The sequence below is a fragment of the Phasianus colchicus genome, chromosome 1 (assembly GCF_987193195.1).
Source record: "Phasianus colchicus chromosome 1, bPhaCol1.hap1.1, whole genome shotgun sequence".
Classification (NCBI taxonomy): Eukaryota; Metazoa; Chordata; class Aves; order Galliformes; family Phasianidae; genus Phasianus; species Phasianus colchicus.
The window spans coordinates 177,007,342-177,024,937 of record NC_143436.1 but is presented as its reverse complement, the minus strand read 5'-3'; the positions used below and the strand labels follow the sequence as shown (position 1 = coordinate 177,024,937).

General features: G+C 42.5%; 1 protein-coding gene across 2 annotated transcripts in view; it reads right to left on the bottom strand.

The window, feature by feature from the left end:
• FLT1 (fms related receptor tyrosine kinase 1) overlaps positions 1-17,596 on the bottom strand; it is a 101,646-nt gene that overhangs the window by 45,245 nt on the left and 38,805 nt on the right. For both annotated transcript variants that reach the window (XM_031615594.2, XM_090133659.1), the window contains exon 11: positions 4,813-4,927. In XM_031615594.2, the coding sequence (XP_031471454.1) occupies positions 4,813-4,927 (115 nt within the window). The remainder of the gene's footprint in view (positions 1-4,812; positions 4,928-17,596) is intronic.

Genomic DNA, 17,596 nt, shown 5'->3' with positions numbered 1-17,596 from the left:
TCATCTGCGTGCCTTGTGCTGGAAAGAAGAATCAATGCAAAACATCTGGATACCATGCTGCACCTTCATAACCAGCACTATGTCCACAGAAGAAACACCAAAATATCTACAATAGCAGGACATGAATTGTGCAGATGAGCGCTTTCTTCCCCTCAAGTCAGACAGGTAAATCACTGCTGTTTAACAGCAGAGCTCCAGTTTCCCTCTGCATCACATTGTACTGTTGGGCAGGCTGAGACTGAGTTCTTCCATCTGACCCATAGGGAGATCATGATACAGATGGCTACAGATCTACAGGTACCTCCTACTCTCCTAAGGGCCTACGTAGAGTAAAATTTTGCTTCCCGCCTCCTTTATGCACCAAGGGAGGGGATGTGTTTCAGCAGGGAGATGCAGCTCAGCAGACGCAGGTGCCAAGTTCTCCTGGTTTTCATTTCACCAAGTTCTTGGCTCAGCTGTCACCTTTAAGACTTCTTTTTTAAAGTGTTGACAGCAATTCTAGTAGCACTCAGGAAGGCCCCAAGAAAAGTTACAATGTGCTGAAAGGGAGTCAGGCTGTGTTCCCAGTGCTATCCTTAGCCTGGCTTCCTAGGAAGTTCGCACCATTTACCCATCTCTATGCAATTTCTTTGTCCTCAGCAATGTCCCAGTTGCAGCCAAAATTGACAGATAAACTCATGAGACCTCATGAGTGTTTCATGAAAACCATCTGCCAGTAAATGAGGAAGAGCTGTTCAGGTCATTGCGTGCCAGTTAGCCAGCCCACGTGGATGTGCTGGCCAGTCAACTGATATATCCAGGGACTCAAATCAGACACAGTATAAGCATCCTTGTCTCATCTGTAAGACGAAGACATTGGAGAGAGAGGTTTAGGGCTTGGCATAGAAGACACTGGAGAGATGGACTAGTCCATATATTCCGTAGCCACATTTTTTATCAGGTCCAAAAGGGATTGAACTCTCCACCTTTGTGTTGGACTGTCACACTTTCTGAAACTACCCACAGTCAGCATATGGGTGAATGATCCATCACTGTCAGCCAAACCAAAGGAGGACAAGAAAGAGCCTAGGTTTGGTCTTACAGAACCTTCTTACAGGGTCATTACTTTCCATTTTCCCTTAAGTCAGGTGGCTTTTTCACTCACAAAGGATTGGACCACTAAAAATGTGGGTCAGTAAAGTATTAATGCAGTGGGAAAAAAAGGCCATACATGTACATATATGCCTGATAAAACACAACTTCATGCATTAGTATGGTTTAAGCACACATGCCCTCCTAACTACTATCTCCTTCTGTTGATATTCTCATCCTTTCTTCTTGACCAACATCTACTTTCACTCATCTGTACACACCTTTTTGGCCCTCTTCTGTACACTCTGCATCCCCAGGATCTTTGTACAGTCCCTCCTACAGCTCTCTGTGCAAGGAGTACTGCCTCTGTCTTTCAAAGCTTTCAATAAGTCAATATGTGGTCTTCCCAATGCCTGTACAGACAGGGCGTGTATAGACTGCAGAGTTACCAATGAGTGCCTGAGCTCTTTGCATCTCGTTGTTGCAGGTCGTTTACAGTTGGTATTATTACAAACCACAGATGCTAAGAATAATAACAATGATCAGTACTAGCCCTGAGCTACAGGTAGGAGTGAGCTTTGATTGAGAACACTGAGAAGTGATGGTTTTTAGTAGTTGAATGTCAAGAGAGTGTCTGTGATCTGCTTACAAGTCTAAGAATAGCTCAGTAGGAAGTCACTGATAAAGTCCAAAAAAATGAGAATGAAAACTTTGGGTGGGGAAATCAAATGAAGAGTTGTTTTGTGATTAAGTATTATGACTTCTGTTACAAACTTTTTCCATTATACCAACTGAGTTTCTCAATGTCTGTTTAGAAAGGCTTCAACGGAAATGTTACTAAAACACAGTTGTCACGGTTTCTCTCCGTCACCAGAAGACTAGCTCAGGGCAGGCTTCCTGCATTATTTTAACCATACAGACATAGGGTTTGAGGTTTTTCTAACTTTAAAAATATACTTGTGGCTACCTTGATAACCACAGACAAACAAACAACCAATCAACCTACTACCACAAAAGGCCAAACTTTCAGAAGGACTTGGGTGTTTTACATACAGGAAACAAAGGAACTGGTAAAGGTCTTTGACTAAGGTGAAAACAGCTACCTTGAGAGCTAAAAGAAATTTTGTGAGCGTTCCTCATTCATCTCTTCCCTTGATCACAATAATATCCTGTGGTCATCCCCATTTCTGCTTTCACGCTAACCCAGAAGTGCCATTTTTTGAGTCTCTCCATCGACTTCCTACTGCTTTGTCTCCTACTACTTTGTTGTTTCCATTGAGTTTGAGATTTTTTTACCATGCTTGCTATGCTCGGATGTGGAAGTGGGGTAGACACTGTTTAGATAGCAGGACTCCATTGATGTGGAAGTGCCTTGGAGAGCTGTTCTTAGCTGTTTGCAGTAGCAGAACTACTTGCAGTCACACTTCATCAGAGCCAGACACTTGTGATGATGTGCTGCATTCAATGAGCTCAGTGCTATTAACAGTTTTACAGTATTCCAGCCCATCAGGAAGGGTTTTGTCTGGACTGTGTCCCTTTGAGTTTGCTCTGGGAGACCAAGAATGAATCTTGGCCTGCAAAGAGTGAAAGCTATAGACTCACAGAGAAAAAAAAAAGTATCCTGGATGCTCTAGAGCAGCTGTGTGCACACAAATCATGCAACTTATTTTGGCCAGGAACTCAGGCTTAGTGAGCATTTTCTATTTACAATAGCAGTCCTGCTGTGCCTGGAAAGCTACGGAAGAGCAACAGAAATGAAGAAACCTTTGACTCGCAATTCTCAGAAGTGAAGAGAATTCACTTCAAGCTAAGTATTTGAAAACTGCAGATGATGTGCATGTTTCTAGCAAGGATGTCATGCAAGCCAGAAGACTGGTAGAAGCCTCTATCTGCAAGCTACATTCTTCTGAATAGCACTGCAATCAGGAAAGCTTGAAATATCTGGGAATAGAGATTATTTCACTAACCTCCCTTTCCTCACAGGGATCAGAAGGGATAAAGCAATGCAAGATGGGCCTTACTTAGATGAACTAAAAAGAATAAGATGAGGAAAAATAAGGAGAACTGCGATGTTTCGCTGCAAAACTTTCCACGCAGAGATCATCTCTTCGTTCATTTCTGGACAGATATTAAAAAAATTGGGACCACTTGTCAAAGACTTCAAACAAAACCTGCAGTTTTGCCACAAGGACCCATTATTAGCATCTTCCTCCAGGGAGGAATTTATTTGCTGTTGACTGGAAGCTGGTCTGACATTTCAGCCACTCCTCTTCTGCTGTCTTCAAAACACGCAGCACACAAGGAGAATGAGGTGGTTGTTAGATCCTGTAAGCAGAAGCTACCTAGATCTCTTCTGGAAAATTACTGGTTCTCATGAGTTTTTGTTCATCGTTCCCCCTTTGGAATAGGCTCTGTTTTCCCATGCCTCAAATGATTTCGCTTTCCTCCTGCAAATCTCTCCATATGTGTCAGTTTTCATGTGCTTTCCTACAATAGTTTCCCCCAGGAAGCCATTTGCTCCCATCTTTGCCTTGATCTTTAAGCCTATAGAGGGTGCCAACTAAATAGAGCAAATGTCTCACTGGGATCCAGCACATTCCCATGCACTGGAACTGTGCCACGAACACCTGTGGTACTGCCTAAATAATACAACAGCAGGAGAAAATTCAGTCCCAGGCCCGAATCTTGGCTGCGTTCAAAGCCCTATTTATTCCACAGTGTGTGAAAGGGCCCTAGTGTGAGAGTAATTACAATTTGTATCCATTTCCACATGCAAAAGACTGAAAGAAGACATCAAGGAAAGAACACCTATATCCCCAGTGTCCCTAGAATTATGAAAAGTGTTTCGGTATCCTTGGAAATAAGAGTTCTGGCATAGGGTAGGCTTTCAGGTTTATAATTTCATCAGCTGCTCCTGCCTCAGACCAAGCCTATTGGTGAACAGCAGAGGCTGTGAACGTGACACAGCATTGTGCACCCACTCCTGAGCTCCTCTGTGGCAAGGGCTGCCCAACCACATCAAACCAGCATCATGCCTAGCCAAGAAAAGTTCATCTGATTAGGGCATCCTCCAGGAAAACATCTTGATTTAAAGGTTTTGGCTAATTGAGAATTCTCCATGAACCCTCAAAAGCATGACTGTCTCAGTCCTCCTTCAGAATTACTTGTCTCTTCCCACGCCTTATTGTGCTTGGCCTGGACTTGACACCTAACAATGGACAGTTAATGAAGATGGGGTGCAACCCACCATGCAGACTCTGAATGAGATCTCTCTTAAACTTTGCTTCTGTAATCCGGATTCATTTGTCCCTTTAAAATTTTTATTGCAAGATTTGGTCTTCTAATAACCCAGCACATCTTTGAATAAACTTTCAAATGAGAGTAAACAGTTTTACTCTCATAGGAAAAACAACAGGAAATTGTGCAATGGCACAAAACGAAGCAATGGCCTGAAGCCCTGCCTCTCTCCTCCTGAGGTGCCTGGCATGCTGCAGGCCAGTTCTAAGTAAGCTGAAAATTACCACTTACCTCAATAGGACTGCATGCAGGAAAAGTACATCTCTACATCTCAGCAGATAGATAACAAACCTCTGTCTTTACAAATGTGGGAGTTATTTGCATCTACACAGGTTTTCAGATCTGAACAACATAAAAATACTGGCTTCCCTACTGTTACCTCAACAACATTTAAAATACTGCTTCAGCTAACACAGAGAGATTGTTTGCACCTAGGAATCATACCTTGTTTTTGCCCTCAATGATGGCTGTTCGCTCAATGATGCTCTGGATCCTGTTTCCTATGTTGCTCCCAGTTTTCAGGTTGAAAGATCCATCAGTGTGAGAGCAAAATCCACGCCTGAAGATGAAAAAAAAAAAAAAAAAAGGGGAGAGAGATTTCATTGATAAATCGCAGCATGCATAAGCCAAAACTGTTCTTCTAGGAACAAAAATCATCTGAGGAAATTGCATGTGCTGCGATCAGCAGGCAAGGACAACTACATTCCACAAACTCTTGATGCCCAAAGCTGGATCATTGGCTTTATTTCCACAGCTGCCCCCAGAACACTGGATTTTTGGAGTCAGTGTTAACATTTCATCCACTATGGACCGAGAGGTCAGAATTTGCAATTGCAACCTAATTATAGGACTGTGTGAATCCTATAATTAGGACTTCAATGCCCCTAACTTGTCAATCATTATCATGGTTAAGGCTTGGCTTCAAACTTGAGTTTATATTGTTTTCAGTCCTAAGCTTAAGACAACATGCATCTGTTTCAAGATCCATTCGATAAGGTATTGGTTGTCATTTGTGCTCTTGCAGCCCCAGAAGCCAGCAGTATCCTGGGCTGCATCAAAAGAGGACTGGCCAAAAAGAAAAGGGAAGGGATTGTTTCCTTCTATTCTGCCCTTGTGAGGTTCCATCTGGAGTACCGTGTTCAAGCCTGGAGTGTCCTGCTCAAGAAGGATGCAGAGCTGTTGGAATGAGTCCAAGAGGAGAACATGAAGAAGATCAGAGGGCTGGAGCACCTCTCCTATAAAGAAAGGTTGAGGGACTTGGGGCTGTTCAGCTTGGAGAAGAGACAGCTCTGGCAAGACCTCGTTGTGGCCTTCCAGTACTTGAAAGGAGCTTACAAACAGGAGGTAGACCAACATTTCACAGTCTGATAGTGACAGGACAAGGGGGAATGAAACTAAAAGAGGGGAGATTTAGGTTAGATGATAAGAAGAAATTTTTTAGTAGGTGGTGAGGCATTGGCACAGGTTGCCCAGAGAAGCTGTGGGTGCCCCATCCTTGGAGGCATTCAGGGCCAGGTTGGATGGGTACATGCATAACCTGATCTGGTGGCTGGCAGCTCTACACGTGGCAGGGCGGTTGGAAATAGATGTTCTTAAGGTCCTCTCCAACCTAAGCCATTCCATGATTCTGTGATTTAACTACGTGTAGGTTTTTATCAATATCCTGAAAAATAATGTATTTTCTCAGTTTTGTTTGTTTTCTGCCCCACCCCTGGATTCATTCAAGGCCAGGCTGGATGTGGCTCTGGGCAGCCTGGTCTGGTGGTTGGTGACCTTGCACACAGCAGGGAGGTTGAAATTATATGATCATTGAGGTCCTTTTCAGCCCAGGCCATCCTACAATTCTATGATTCTACGATTCTATGAATTTCTTTTCTTCTTTTTCTTTGCACAATGAAATAGCATATAATCAGAACACTCAGGTGTGGTTGTGGTAGACCTAACATGCTTCCCAAAGCCTAAATCAGTACACATGTAAACAAACACACAGGAATGCTTCTTACATTCTGTCCATCCCTATTCTTTGGGGCCACTGAGTTTTGCTTTTCATCCAACATTTAGATATTGCTTGTTCAACTCGAGCATCAACAGAGGAGTTAAACTGTCCATCAGGGTCAAGTTCTCTCAAACAGTGTTTCTCTAGATTTCCCTCCATATGACAGACAACGAGTACAGTATCCATAATCAAGTAGTTCCTATGTGTGTCAGTGGTGAAAGGCTGCTGACTACATCACAGCAACTGATGCAATCCTGACTAAAGAATGAGGTTTATTTCCTTTCAGTCAATTGTGTAGTTCGGTTGAACTTTGGTGTTGTTTACTGTAGCAGTAACACAAAGACTTTACACGCTGTCTTTAATCGTGCAGCACTGAGTCAAATTGACCACTGTCTAAGCAGATGCTGCAGCTTAAAGAAAAAATGACATGTAAACTAACTTAGGATGTAATCATTAGCACAAATATATGATTGTGTGCCCAAATTTCTTAATATGCAGTGGGAGTGTCAACGAGCTAAAAAAGCCAGGAGCACGCCATGGTCATCCATGCATGGGGAGAGAACAAGGAGCAATAGCATGGGAAGGAAGCCCGAGCTATATAGCCACTTCTTCAGGCTTTGGTTTGAAGGCCAACTTCTAATACATGGTTGTTGAAGCCAAGGTGGATGGAAGAGAGCTGCATTAGGACAGCTGATGTATTCAAAAGAGAAAAAACAACACAAAACAAAACAAAGAAGCTTGACATTTACTCAGAAAAGTAGTTGCCATTTACTTTGCACATTTAATACTTTAAGAAATCTGTTTTTATAACAAGACTTGAACACAGGTGGTATTGGTGGTACTGGCCAATAACAGTTCCATGCCATAGCAGGTGTCAGATGTCTAGCTGTAGCTGTCCCTGCTCATTGCAGGGGAGTTTGGGCTGAATGACATTAAAAGGTCCCTTCCAACTCAAATGATTCTATGACTCTGTAAAGTTCTCTCAAAATGCCAGCACGACAAACACATAAAGAGGCAGTACCAAGGGCACATCCTTGTGACTGGGCAATGCCTGTACAGGCAGAGATTCATTTAATTTCATTCTTACTCATTTGATCCTAAGTCCTTTAAAAAATGTTATTCCTCTCAAACAAGTGGAATTGGTTTGTTCCCCCAGAGACTTAACTTGTTTCTTTGTTATAATATTGAAAAGTTTGCTTTTTAGAGTAAAAGTCCTTATTGAGTCCCTTTTCAGTAAACAACAGAAAGAAGGTGTAATGCATGCTCAGAAACTGCATATGTATCTCCAAAAGGCATTTCCAATCTATTTTCTTGCAGCTCTACATCCATAAATTTAGTTATAACTATATACTTCCTTGAGAAGGACTGCACATATGTATTTAGGTTGCAGAATCTGAGGGATGAGGGCAGTGTAATGCCTTTGCCAACACCTAGCACAATGGGGTGCTGATTACTCATTAATACCGTAGTATAAACCACCATCATAATTACCATAACATCACAATTACAAGAAAAACACACATGTAAAACACTAAGTGAAATATTAGCCCTGGAGGCACATAGATGAGCTCCACTGCCTTCACATACCACATTATTGCTGACTGCAACGTTAACGCAATTATAGCAGAAAATCAAATGCACTTAATAGCAGTTGTCCTCAGATTTAATAAAGAAGGAGTTGGAATCCAGCTGTGAGCACATTACCTGGCAGCACACGGCATACAGCAGGAGATGCTCTGCGTTCTGCCACTTCACCCCATGCTCTGCTGGCTCAGCACGCCTCTGCAAATCAGCTGCAGCACGGCTGCCAGGCAGAGCCTGGGACAAAACTCAGCCTCATTCCTCTGGATGCAGAAACAGATGCTTTCCCTCCTTAGCTGCCAAATGCTTTCACTGTAACCTCAGATGCACTAGCATGGCTGCAGGCTCCCACACAGGTTCCGTAGGTTATTACTCTGCCAGCCTTCCTCTCCTTGCTGCCAGCGGTGCCATACAAAGCACTGCTTGAGATCAGTGGGCAGAGATGGGTCTGGGGTAAATGATAGCAATGAGGAGCCCTGTGTCGTCTCCCAACAACAGGCATTTGTAACCGAGAGGTAAAAGGCTCTGTGAACTCAGATGTGATCATCAAATCAAATGTTTGTGTTCAGTGCAGATGCTTGGAAAGGAGAAGCAAGAGGGAAAAAATAAAATTGCACTCTGGCCAGGACTAAAATATCAAATTACCTTCCAGTTAATTCAGTTGATTTTCATGTTGTGCATCATCACACAAATCAGCTATGCATTTTTATGTCTTGTAAAGAAATTATAAGTTACACCAAACTATTGACTCAACAAAACAGCAAGGGCTTCCTGCTTGTAGCAAAACCTGGTGTTATTTGCAAGGAAACCCCAGCAAACTTTGAAGCTCTGACTCCAGATATCCCCATGTTCCTGACGTGGTTTGCTGCTGGGATAAGCTTCATTGCTTTGCATCTTCAGGAAAGTTAGCAGCAGGGTTACCATGAGGTTAATGAGAAAGCACACAGTGTGCACAAAGGCTGATAAGCCGATATCTGCCAGCATGTTTCTGAGCAGCTCTTACACCTGTTTTCCTTCTACACATTCCTGCTTTGTAGCTGGATATAACTCTGCACAGGAGAGACTGTATGTAAGAAATGCTAATGCTGTGCGCATACAAAGGTATGCTTATAAACATTGTGTAAGCTCAGATCAAGGTAATCCTGTTCTGTGTACTGCTCTGAGTGCTCTGCTGTCCTAGGTAAGTGGTTTCTGACATGTGCCTGTGTGCATGCTCGCATGTGCATTCCCAGTGTGTACAGGTAAAGTGGAGCCGGGGGGGCTCAGGGATGAATGCCAGGTGCAGGATGAGCTCCAAGGGCTGCCCAGAGACCCATGCAGTGCATGCAGATCAGGGAGTTTGCCCTTCTCTGGGAGGATAGAGGGGGTTTATGCAACCGGAAGCAATCTGGTTTTTAAAAAATGTCTGTGATGTGTGCTGCTGGCACCAAGAGGGGCCGGGAGAAGTGGCCGGGGGGAGGGGAGCCAGCCTGCTGCTCAAGAATACATCAAGCCTTGAGGAAGCAGAGTGTGCCATGTTTGAAGATGCAAAGATAATCACAGTGCTGGGAACCGTCTTGTGTAGTGGAGGAAGCCAAACAACAAGAGGAAAGCAGCATATGCTCCTGATTTCGCACAGGAAGCTAACAGCACCTCCTGCCAAAGTGAGATAAGAAAACTCCCATGGCCTATTCTGGACAAGGCCATGGTTATCAACCTTAGCTTCACACTGTCCTCACTCTGCTCCGCAGCCCGCTCCCTTTCCTAATGAGTTTCAGAGCCCTCACCTCTATTAGCATACAGCATGCCAAGCACAATAGTGTGGTATATTTATAACCACTGATGGGGAAAAGTTTCCAGGGTAAGAGTGTACTTCATGTCATCTTGATATATTTCACTGGAATGGGACTACAAACCAGCTCCAAACTGAAGTCCTGCCTGTGAAACTACTGGTATCAGAATAAAAGTGGTTTTGCCTGCAGCAGATCCCAGGAGCTAGGGTTCAGGGCTTGTCTGATGATTACAGATGTGACTTTCTGCATGACAGAGTCCTACACAAAAGACCCAAGCCCAGCTTGTGCTCAGACACATCTTCTTGTCCATTCTGTAGACAGTGCCACAATGCTCACCAGTGCTCAACTGGTGTCAAATATCAGCATAAAAGCCTCAATCCCCATTTCAGTTGGAAAAATAACATTGTTGATCTTATTTATTTCAGTTCCTCCCTCCTTAGGCCCTCCTACACCTTCACAGTCTTTCCCCAGTGTAAAATCCCATCCAGTTTCCTAACTATTCCTGTTGGCAAAGACACCGTCAGCCTCCATCACGTCTATTTGTTGAGGTAGTATTTGGCAATTACATCTCTACTAGGAGCAAGAGGAAGGCATCCTGTAACCAAAAGTAACTATTATTGAGAGTGATTAATATCAGAAATGTTTTGTTTTGTTTTCTCAGCCCTTTATAGGGCAGCAATCGACTCTTTGCAGTGGCAGGGCAGCATTGTTATGAACCCAAACTGGGCTGACACGTCTTTCGAGATGCAGTGATGACGACACTACGTTCAAGACAGGAACTCTGGAAGTTCCTGGACTTGTAAAGAACATATAGGAACTGTTTCCCACTTGGAGGTTATCAGAAGCATCTGAATGTCATAGGTCTTGCCTGCCCCGTGCCTTGGAACTTGGTGCCGTGCAACTGGTGGCAGTGGGCTGGCGTGGCCACACGTCCAGGGGAACATTGAGTCACAGTGAGGCCGGAAACAAGAGAGGGAAAAATAGTAACAAGGAGCACGTATGGGCTGTGAAACGTGTGTTCTGGGGGAGGGGGAACATGCCTGGCTCCCCGCCAGCTCTGGCTACAATGTGATAATGTGCTTGTCTCCATAGGATCTACAGGGTTCCCATTTCTCCATCAAAAATAACTCATTCCAGGTTGAAATAATGGCCCAACTGCTTTGGATGGGAAAGGATTTCTCAACATTCTCAGGAATTAGGCTTAGTTGGAACCCTGGTGCAGTGCATAGTTGTCAGAGTGAGGACTGAGTTATTTTTGTAGGATGCTCTGTGTCAAAATTGAGGTGATGCTTAGAGGGAAAGCCCATTCTTTAAGGAAGACTCCAGATTTCCTTAATGCCCCATCCTCACAGTAAGCATCTTTGGTACTACTTCATTAGAAGCAGGGTGTATGGCATTCATGGCCTCACTGCATATCTCTATGGCTTTATGGAGAAGGAAGTTTTGCCAGTTGCACACTGCCTTTCCTGCTGTTAATCTACATGCAACTGGATTAATGCATAGTTCTTCCTTTTCACATTTACAAACTTTATGGCTTGTCCTGAACTACTCCAGGGCACTGCCATAGAAAGATGGTTGATCACAGGAAGCACAAAAATCAGCAGCAGTCCTACTTGTCCCATCCTTCACTCCTTCATCAGCTCATGCTTGCATTCTGATAGGAAAAAAAAAAAAAAACTTGAGACCCCTGAGCATTCAGTATTTGGAAGTAGTTTTTCTTTTTTTTTTTTTTTTGCACATCCTGATGTGATCTGAAATTTTCTCACCTTGAGTTTCTTATCAGATAATTATATTTTGCTTCTTGACCCGCTGTTTCCTGCTTCACACTGCTTAGAGGTTTTCACGGACACAGAATATGGACACATTTCAGCCAATCCTTCCTTCCTTCCTTGTCCACCTCTTTTCCCTCCTTTGCTAGGCTGCAATCATTCTCACTCCCATGTGGTCATTATGACTCAGCCTCCACTTTCTCTTGCCAGCCATGTCCTCCCCAGAGGAGCAGCACGTTGTCTGGAACTACTGAATTTCCCAAGGATGGGGTTTTTACAAACCTAGAACTTCTTTCTGGGAAAATGTGCTTGATTTTAATAGTTTGTGGCAGTACTGAAAGGAAGAGATCTCCTCCAATTTGAACAAGCAGTCAAAAACCTAAAGGGAAAGACCATGACACATCTGCACACAATGTAAATCTCCTTTTACTCTTTTTCTTCTATTTCCCAAAACAAACAAAAAACAAAAACAAAAAACAAACAAACAAACAAACAAAACCAAAAAACAAAAACCAAAAAAACCCTACATATACAGCCTAGAATTTTATTCAGAACTTTCTGGAATAAGTTATTATTTTCTACATACAAGCCACTCCTAAAAGCTCACTCAACTCGGAGGCATACCTTCATGCCTATACCCTTCCAAGATCCAGATCTATCCAGCACCTTCCTTCCTTCTTATAATATTGAAATTCCCTTCCTTTTCTTTGCTGCCCTGACTGGATCCTTCTCGATCTATAAGGTAGCAAGTCCTTTCTAATCTTTTTACAGCATCCTTAATTCTCTCTGCCTTGCTGACGAGCTGGAAGCACAGTGAACACTCTTTCAATTTTCCAGCAGTCAGCAGAGAAGATGAAAGGGCTAATGTTGCACTAAGGTTGTGTTTTTCAAGATAGATTGTTTTCAGCCTCACTGCAAGTAGAAGTCTGAAAGGAGCTCTGGGCTGACTGGAGACAGAGACTGGAAGTGGAGGCAGAAAACAAGGGATGAGAAAGAATGGAGGGAAACATTTTTAAGGAGAGAGGGGAGTTGATTAGAGGGAAAACAGGAAGAGAAAACACTGACAGACGTGTACATAAGACCAAGGATCCTTCTACCCCATATCCTGTCACAACAATGACCATAAGCAGATGGTTGGGGATGAGTAAGAACAGGACTAACTTCAGATACTTCCTCCCAGTACTCCCCCAGTCACCAATTATTATCAGCTCAAGAACTTCCTGCAAGTAAGGCCATTTCTACACTTAAGTATGTCCCAGTGGATTTCTCTTCTAGGGCTTTAAGCAATCTCCCTTTGAAGCTAGTCAAACTTTTAGCACCCACAAAACCCTCTAGCAAGGAGTCGCACAGATCTGCAACACACAGAGTAGACTAACATCTCCTTTTCATTTTGAATTGCAGTCCTACTAGTTTCATTTCATGGCCCCTACTTCTTGAACTGGAAAAGACATATACATCTAATCCCCAGAAATCTGTGTCCTTCACGAGTCTGAAAATCTCTGTTGTGTAGCTCACAGGTCATCTATTTTTTCAGGCCACAAAGCCCTGACTTCCCTCCTTACTCCTCTCATTCCCTGAAATTCCTTTGATTCTATTTGTTGCCCTTCTTGGTGTATCTCCCTGTTTGGATGCATCCTTTTAGATGAAAGGATCAAAACTAATCTTACTATAAGAGATGCCAGTACTTAATGGATTTATGTGGAGTTATCCTGGCACTCTCAGTTTTGTTCTATTCTACATAAGTCACAGCAACATAATGCCTCCTAATTATTTATATGAAAATACAGCAGCTACAAAGAGCAAAATAACACTATTTGGTAAGGAAAATTCTCAGCTACAAAACACTGTTTTTCAACACAATCACCATCATTAGCTGTGTCTTTTCACCAGCAATGAACAACAGCCTGCATGCTGCACTCATAAAAATCTGCACAAGTGGAGGTGATCCACCGTTGCCATCACCACTGTGAAAAGCACCATTCACAGTCTCACTGAGCTCAGTGTCCATTGTTAGGTTTCTATAAACACTCAGTGAGTGCTGATGAATGTCGATGGACATTCAGATGCCAATTTTTTTCCCACATGGAGGAATCCCATGACACAGCTTTGCTTCATGTGCACAACCACCAACATCCGCCTCTGGTGTTGGCATGTGCCAACATAAGCCCAGAGGTCTGTAGCAGACCTTGTACACTCTTGGTAATTTTCAAGCTTGATTTCTTTTTTGAGCTGCTCCTCGTCGGCATTGCTTGCACAAACGCATGTATCACAGTGCTCAGCTCTCTGTATATCAGTAATGATCAGACAGTGGTTCATCATTTTACATGAGAAAGTGGGAAAGTTTTCTGCTACGCGCATTGCACACATTTATCTTCAGTGAACTTCATCTGGCACTTTATCAGCCAGATACTCAAATTCATACCATTCTGCATTTCACTGCAATCAGCCGCCATCATCAAAGGTCTGAATTACTTAGTATCATCAGCAAGCTCTGTCACCTTCTCACCGCCATTTCCAGGTTATTTCTGTATATGTTGACAAGCACAGACCCCAGCACGAGCTTCTGAAACACTTCACTGGTCGCCTCCCTACATGGCAAGAACAGGCTCTTCCCTCCTAACCTCTGCTTCCTATTTTTTAACTGAATATTTTTCTTTCTGACATGATCTTACCTCATACAGCATGTCTCTCCAAAGCCTTCTGCAAAGCGTTTTTGAAAGGAATAGACATAAAAGGAAGAAGGATGCTAGTTGAAGTTTGTATATTTTTGTAAAAGATGTACTCAGTCCAATAATAGTACTCCATTTATAACCACTCCTGAGCACACACAGTTTGACCCTGGGCCTTACCGGCCAAAAGCCCCTCCTAGGACAGAAGAACATTTCTGGCTGTAGGGTGGGATGTACCCATGTCTCAGACACTGCTCTGCCCCATGGAGAGTTAAATATCAAGCAATAAGCAACCACCTGCATGACCCCACATCTTCCTTTGGAATGGGTGTCAGACCATCCTCAGCAAAGCCAAGAGGTCATGCTGTGAAGGAAAAGATACTGGGGAAAAAATAAATGACTGACAAGAAGGTAGGTGAGACAGGGTTTAAAACAGAACACAAAGCAGAGCATCTGGAAGTTACTGTAGTTCTTATATATTAGGTTTGATTCATTACCAGTTAAAAAAATTACTTGAGCAAGATAATGCTAAAATATTTTCTATTTGAATTTGAACATTTTAATTTAAAGTGATCTGAAAATTACCAATACCAGAATTGGAAAGCTTAATCTTCTGGTTCAATTATAATCCACGATAAAGCCTTTGAGAGCACTTACAGCTTGCAAAGTAAATTCATCAGTGCATCCACTACAGCACTCTTGGGACAGGCTGTGGCAAACTGTACTGCATGAGTCATATGTATTTATCAGGCTTATTTATCCATATGTGTATGCCTGCGCTGATTCACATGGCATTTTGTAAGTAAAATATTTTAAAAAGATATTTTCCAAAATATTGACTGAGGACACGGAAGCTGCCCTACCAGCTGATTGCAAACACAAACAAGCACTGGCTTTTGGCTCATAGAGGAAGTGGAGAATGTGATGCTTCAGTGAACTACGTAGTGGTCTGAGACAGATCAGACTCTGTTCTACTCCTTGCAACCTTAAGCTCTTTGCAAGTCTGTGGTGCAACGGTGTACTCTCATTTTCATTTCTCTGCATTTTTCAGAAAGAAAAGTGAAAATGGCACAGCTTGATTTTTACCTTCACACATCCATCCATTTCCACAGCCACTGACAAAAGAGGAATAGTAGGCATACCTCTTGATGTGCCCATTGTAAGTATCTTCATACTACCAGATCACTGCAAGAGGATTTTCTTGCAGTAGGGAATGGAGGCACGAAGCTCTCAGCCAGCATGAATCTGAAGCTGAGGATCTGGCCACATGTCAAATTAAACAAAGGCATTTCTACACTACCTGTTTATTAATGGCATCTGACCTACTTTCATCAGCACTAAGGACTTAGACTTCCCTTTCTCAAAAATAGAAGGTGGCATGGCGAACAAAAACATTTGCAGTGGACAAACTAATGGGCATCAATGTTTGCAGACATCCACAATTAAATTTGGGTGGTTCAGTACATTTCTAATTAAGTACAATTAACATTTGTGCATTTTACATACCTCGCTGATGTTCCAAACCTAGTTTCCCTTGATAATCTATCCAAGCACATCCTAATCATTCTGCCTTTCAGTCCTTTATTAATGCCCTGACATAAACAATGCAGAAATGCAATTAGACTGCTATGCACACGTCCCACTTCCTCTTTCACTGAAGCTGGTGAGAGTCAGGCCGTGCACTTTTGTGATGGCAGTTCCAAGCACTCTATCTCCATGCAAGTACCAGTTTTCCTCATTCCTTTCTTTTTTTAGATACCTCCACAAGGCCATTACAGTTTTCTTTTCCTTATGCACACACACAAGAATAATAATTTTTAAAGCCCAGAAAGATGCAATGGCAAAGTCATAAATTAATGATCTGACATTTGGTTTGTAACTGATAGCTCAAGGAGAGAGGAAGGCAATAAGATGATGGGAGAGCTGGAACACCCAAGATAAAATTGCACTGCTGCATCTGTCTGCACATTCTGGAGGGCTGATGGGTCAAGTCTTGGGCAGAGCACGGTGAAGGTCTCTCCGAAACCGCCCTCAGATGATAACTGCATGAAAGCTGAGGAAGCCAGTGCTTATACTAAGCAATATCAATATCTCACATGCCTTTCTTGGCAACCTCTACCAAACTCTAAGATAAACACAAATCTGCTGATGAGATTCAGGTCAAGACCCATACACATCAAGCATGTCTCCAGCATGGAGATGCTCATTCTTCAGCTTCAGAGTGGATGGGTCATCATCAGAGATCTGCCTTGGTGGCCCCTGAGAATCTTGGCAAGCCATGCCCTGGCTGCTCCTCCACAGAACTCTTCCAATAACCCAACCTCAGCAAAACCAAGGCCAGAAATATAGGAGCAGAGTGACAGGGAAGAGAACAGGGAGGCTGCTTAGGCAACAAGTTAAGGATGGAGGTCATCAGATTGCCTTCTGCTATATCCACTGAGCAGTGGATGGATGTATCTGCTGTACCTGCTGCCACTCTGGGATAAGCTGACACTGAATAAGATGTTTCTTGGGAAAACAGCACTCATTTAAGAATGTCTATTCTTTCATTTTTTAATTGCATTTTAACTCATTCCATTCTCCACTGACTTTTGCTTGCCATATCTGAATTTATTAGATCTGAATATCCTTTAAAAAAAAAAACAACAAATACAGAACTTTGATTTTTGCCCTAGACAGTTTTTCTTGACTCTTCTGTGCTTCCTTGCTGGGATATAAAATTAGATGTTAATCTTTCCACCACCTAGCTAGCTATCTTCTAGTTAACAGAAAGTTATTTAATGGTAATAGAGTTGGCTAAGCAAAGTTATTTTAAAAGAAAATAAAGAAGATGGAATTTTAATGATGTTCTCAGTTTTTCTGCATTCCAAAAAGTTAAAATTGTTGAGTAATTTTACAGCATTTTTTTTTAATGTTCTACCAGGAAACTATGGGAACTGTTACATTTGGCTTGTCACCTGTTACTGGCCAGAAGAAAGTGTTCAGCAGAGAGTTATGGAAATTGACTGTACTAATTACAAAGTATTGAAATATACCTGCACTTTATTTTAATCAATTAAATCCACTGAGTTATTTTTATATTTTTGAAACAGAAAAACTGTCTGGAACAGCAACTGAAAGAAACAGAGTACTTAATGGGTTCTATTAAGGAGACCACAGGCAACGGTCATTCACAACTACAAATGTCTCATTTATGCACTTGTCCCCTGGCATTCAGTGATAATATTCCAGCAATGTAAAGTCAAGCATATGTATTAATCTTGAAGCCAAAAGATCTGTGCACTGCAAGGTCTTTCAGCAACCAAATGTATATCCTCAGAGAATGAGCTTTGTCCTTTGGCATGGGACCCAGAAACTCATGACAATCCATACTGCAATATGATGAATAATGGTAGCCTGCATTGGTTTATGAATTTAAGGTACTGTTTTTTTCACCTGTGC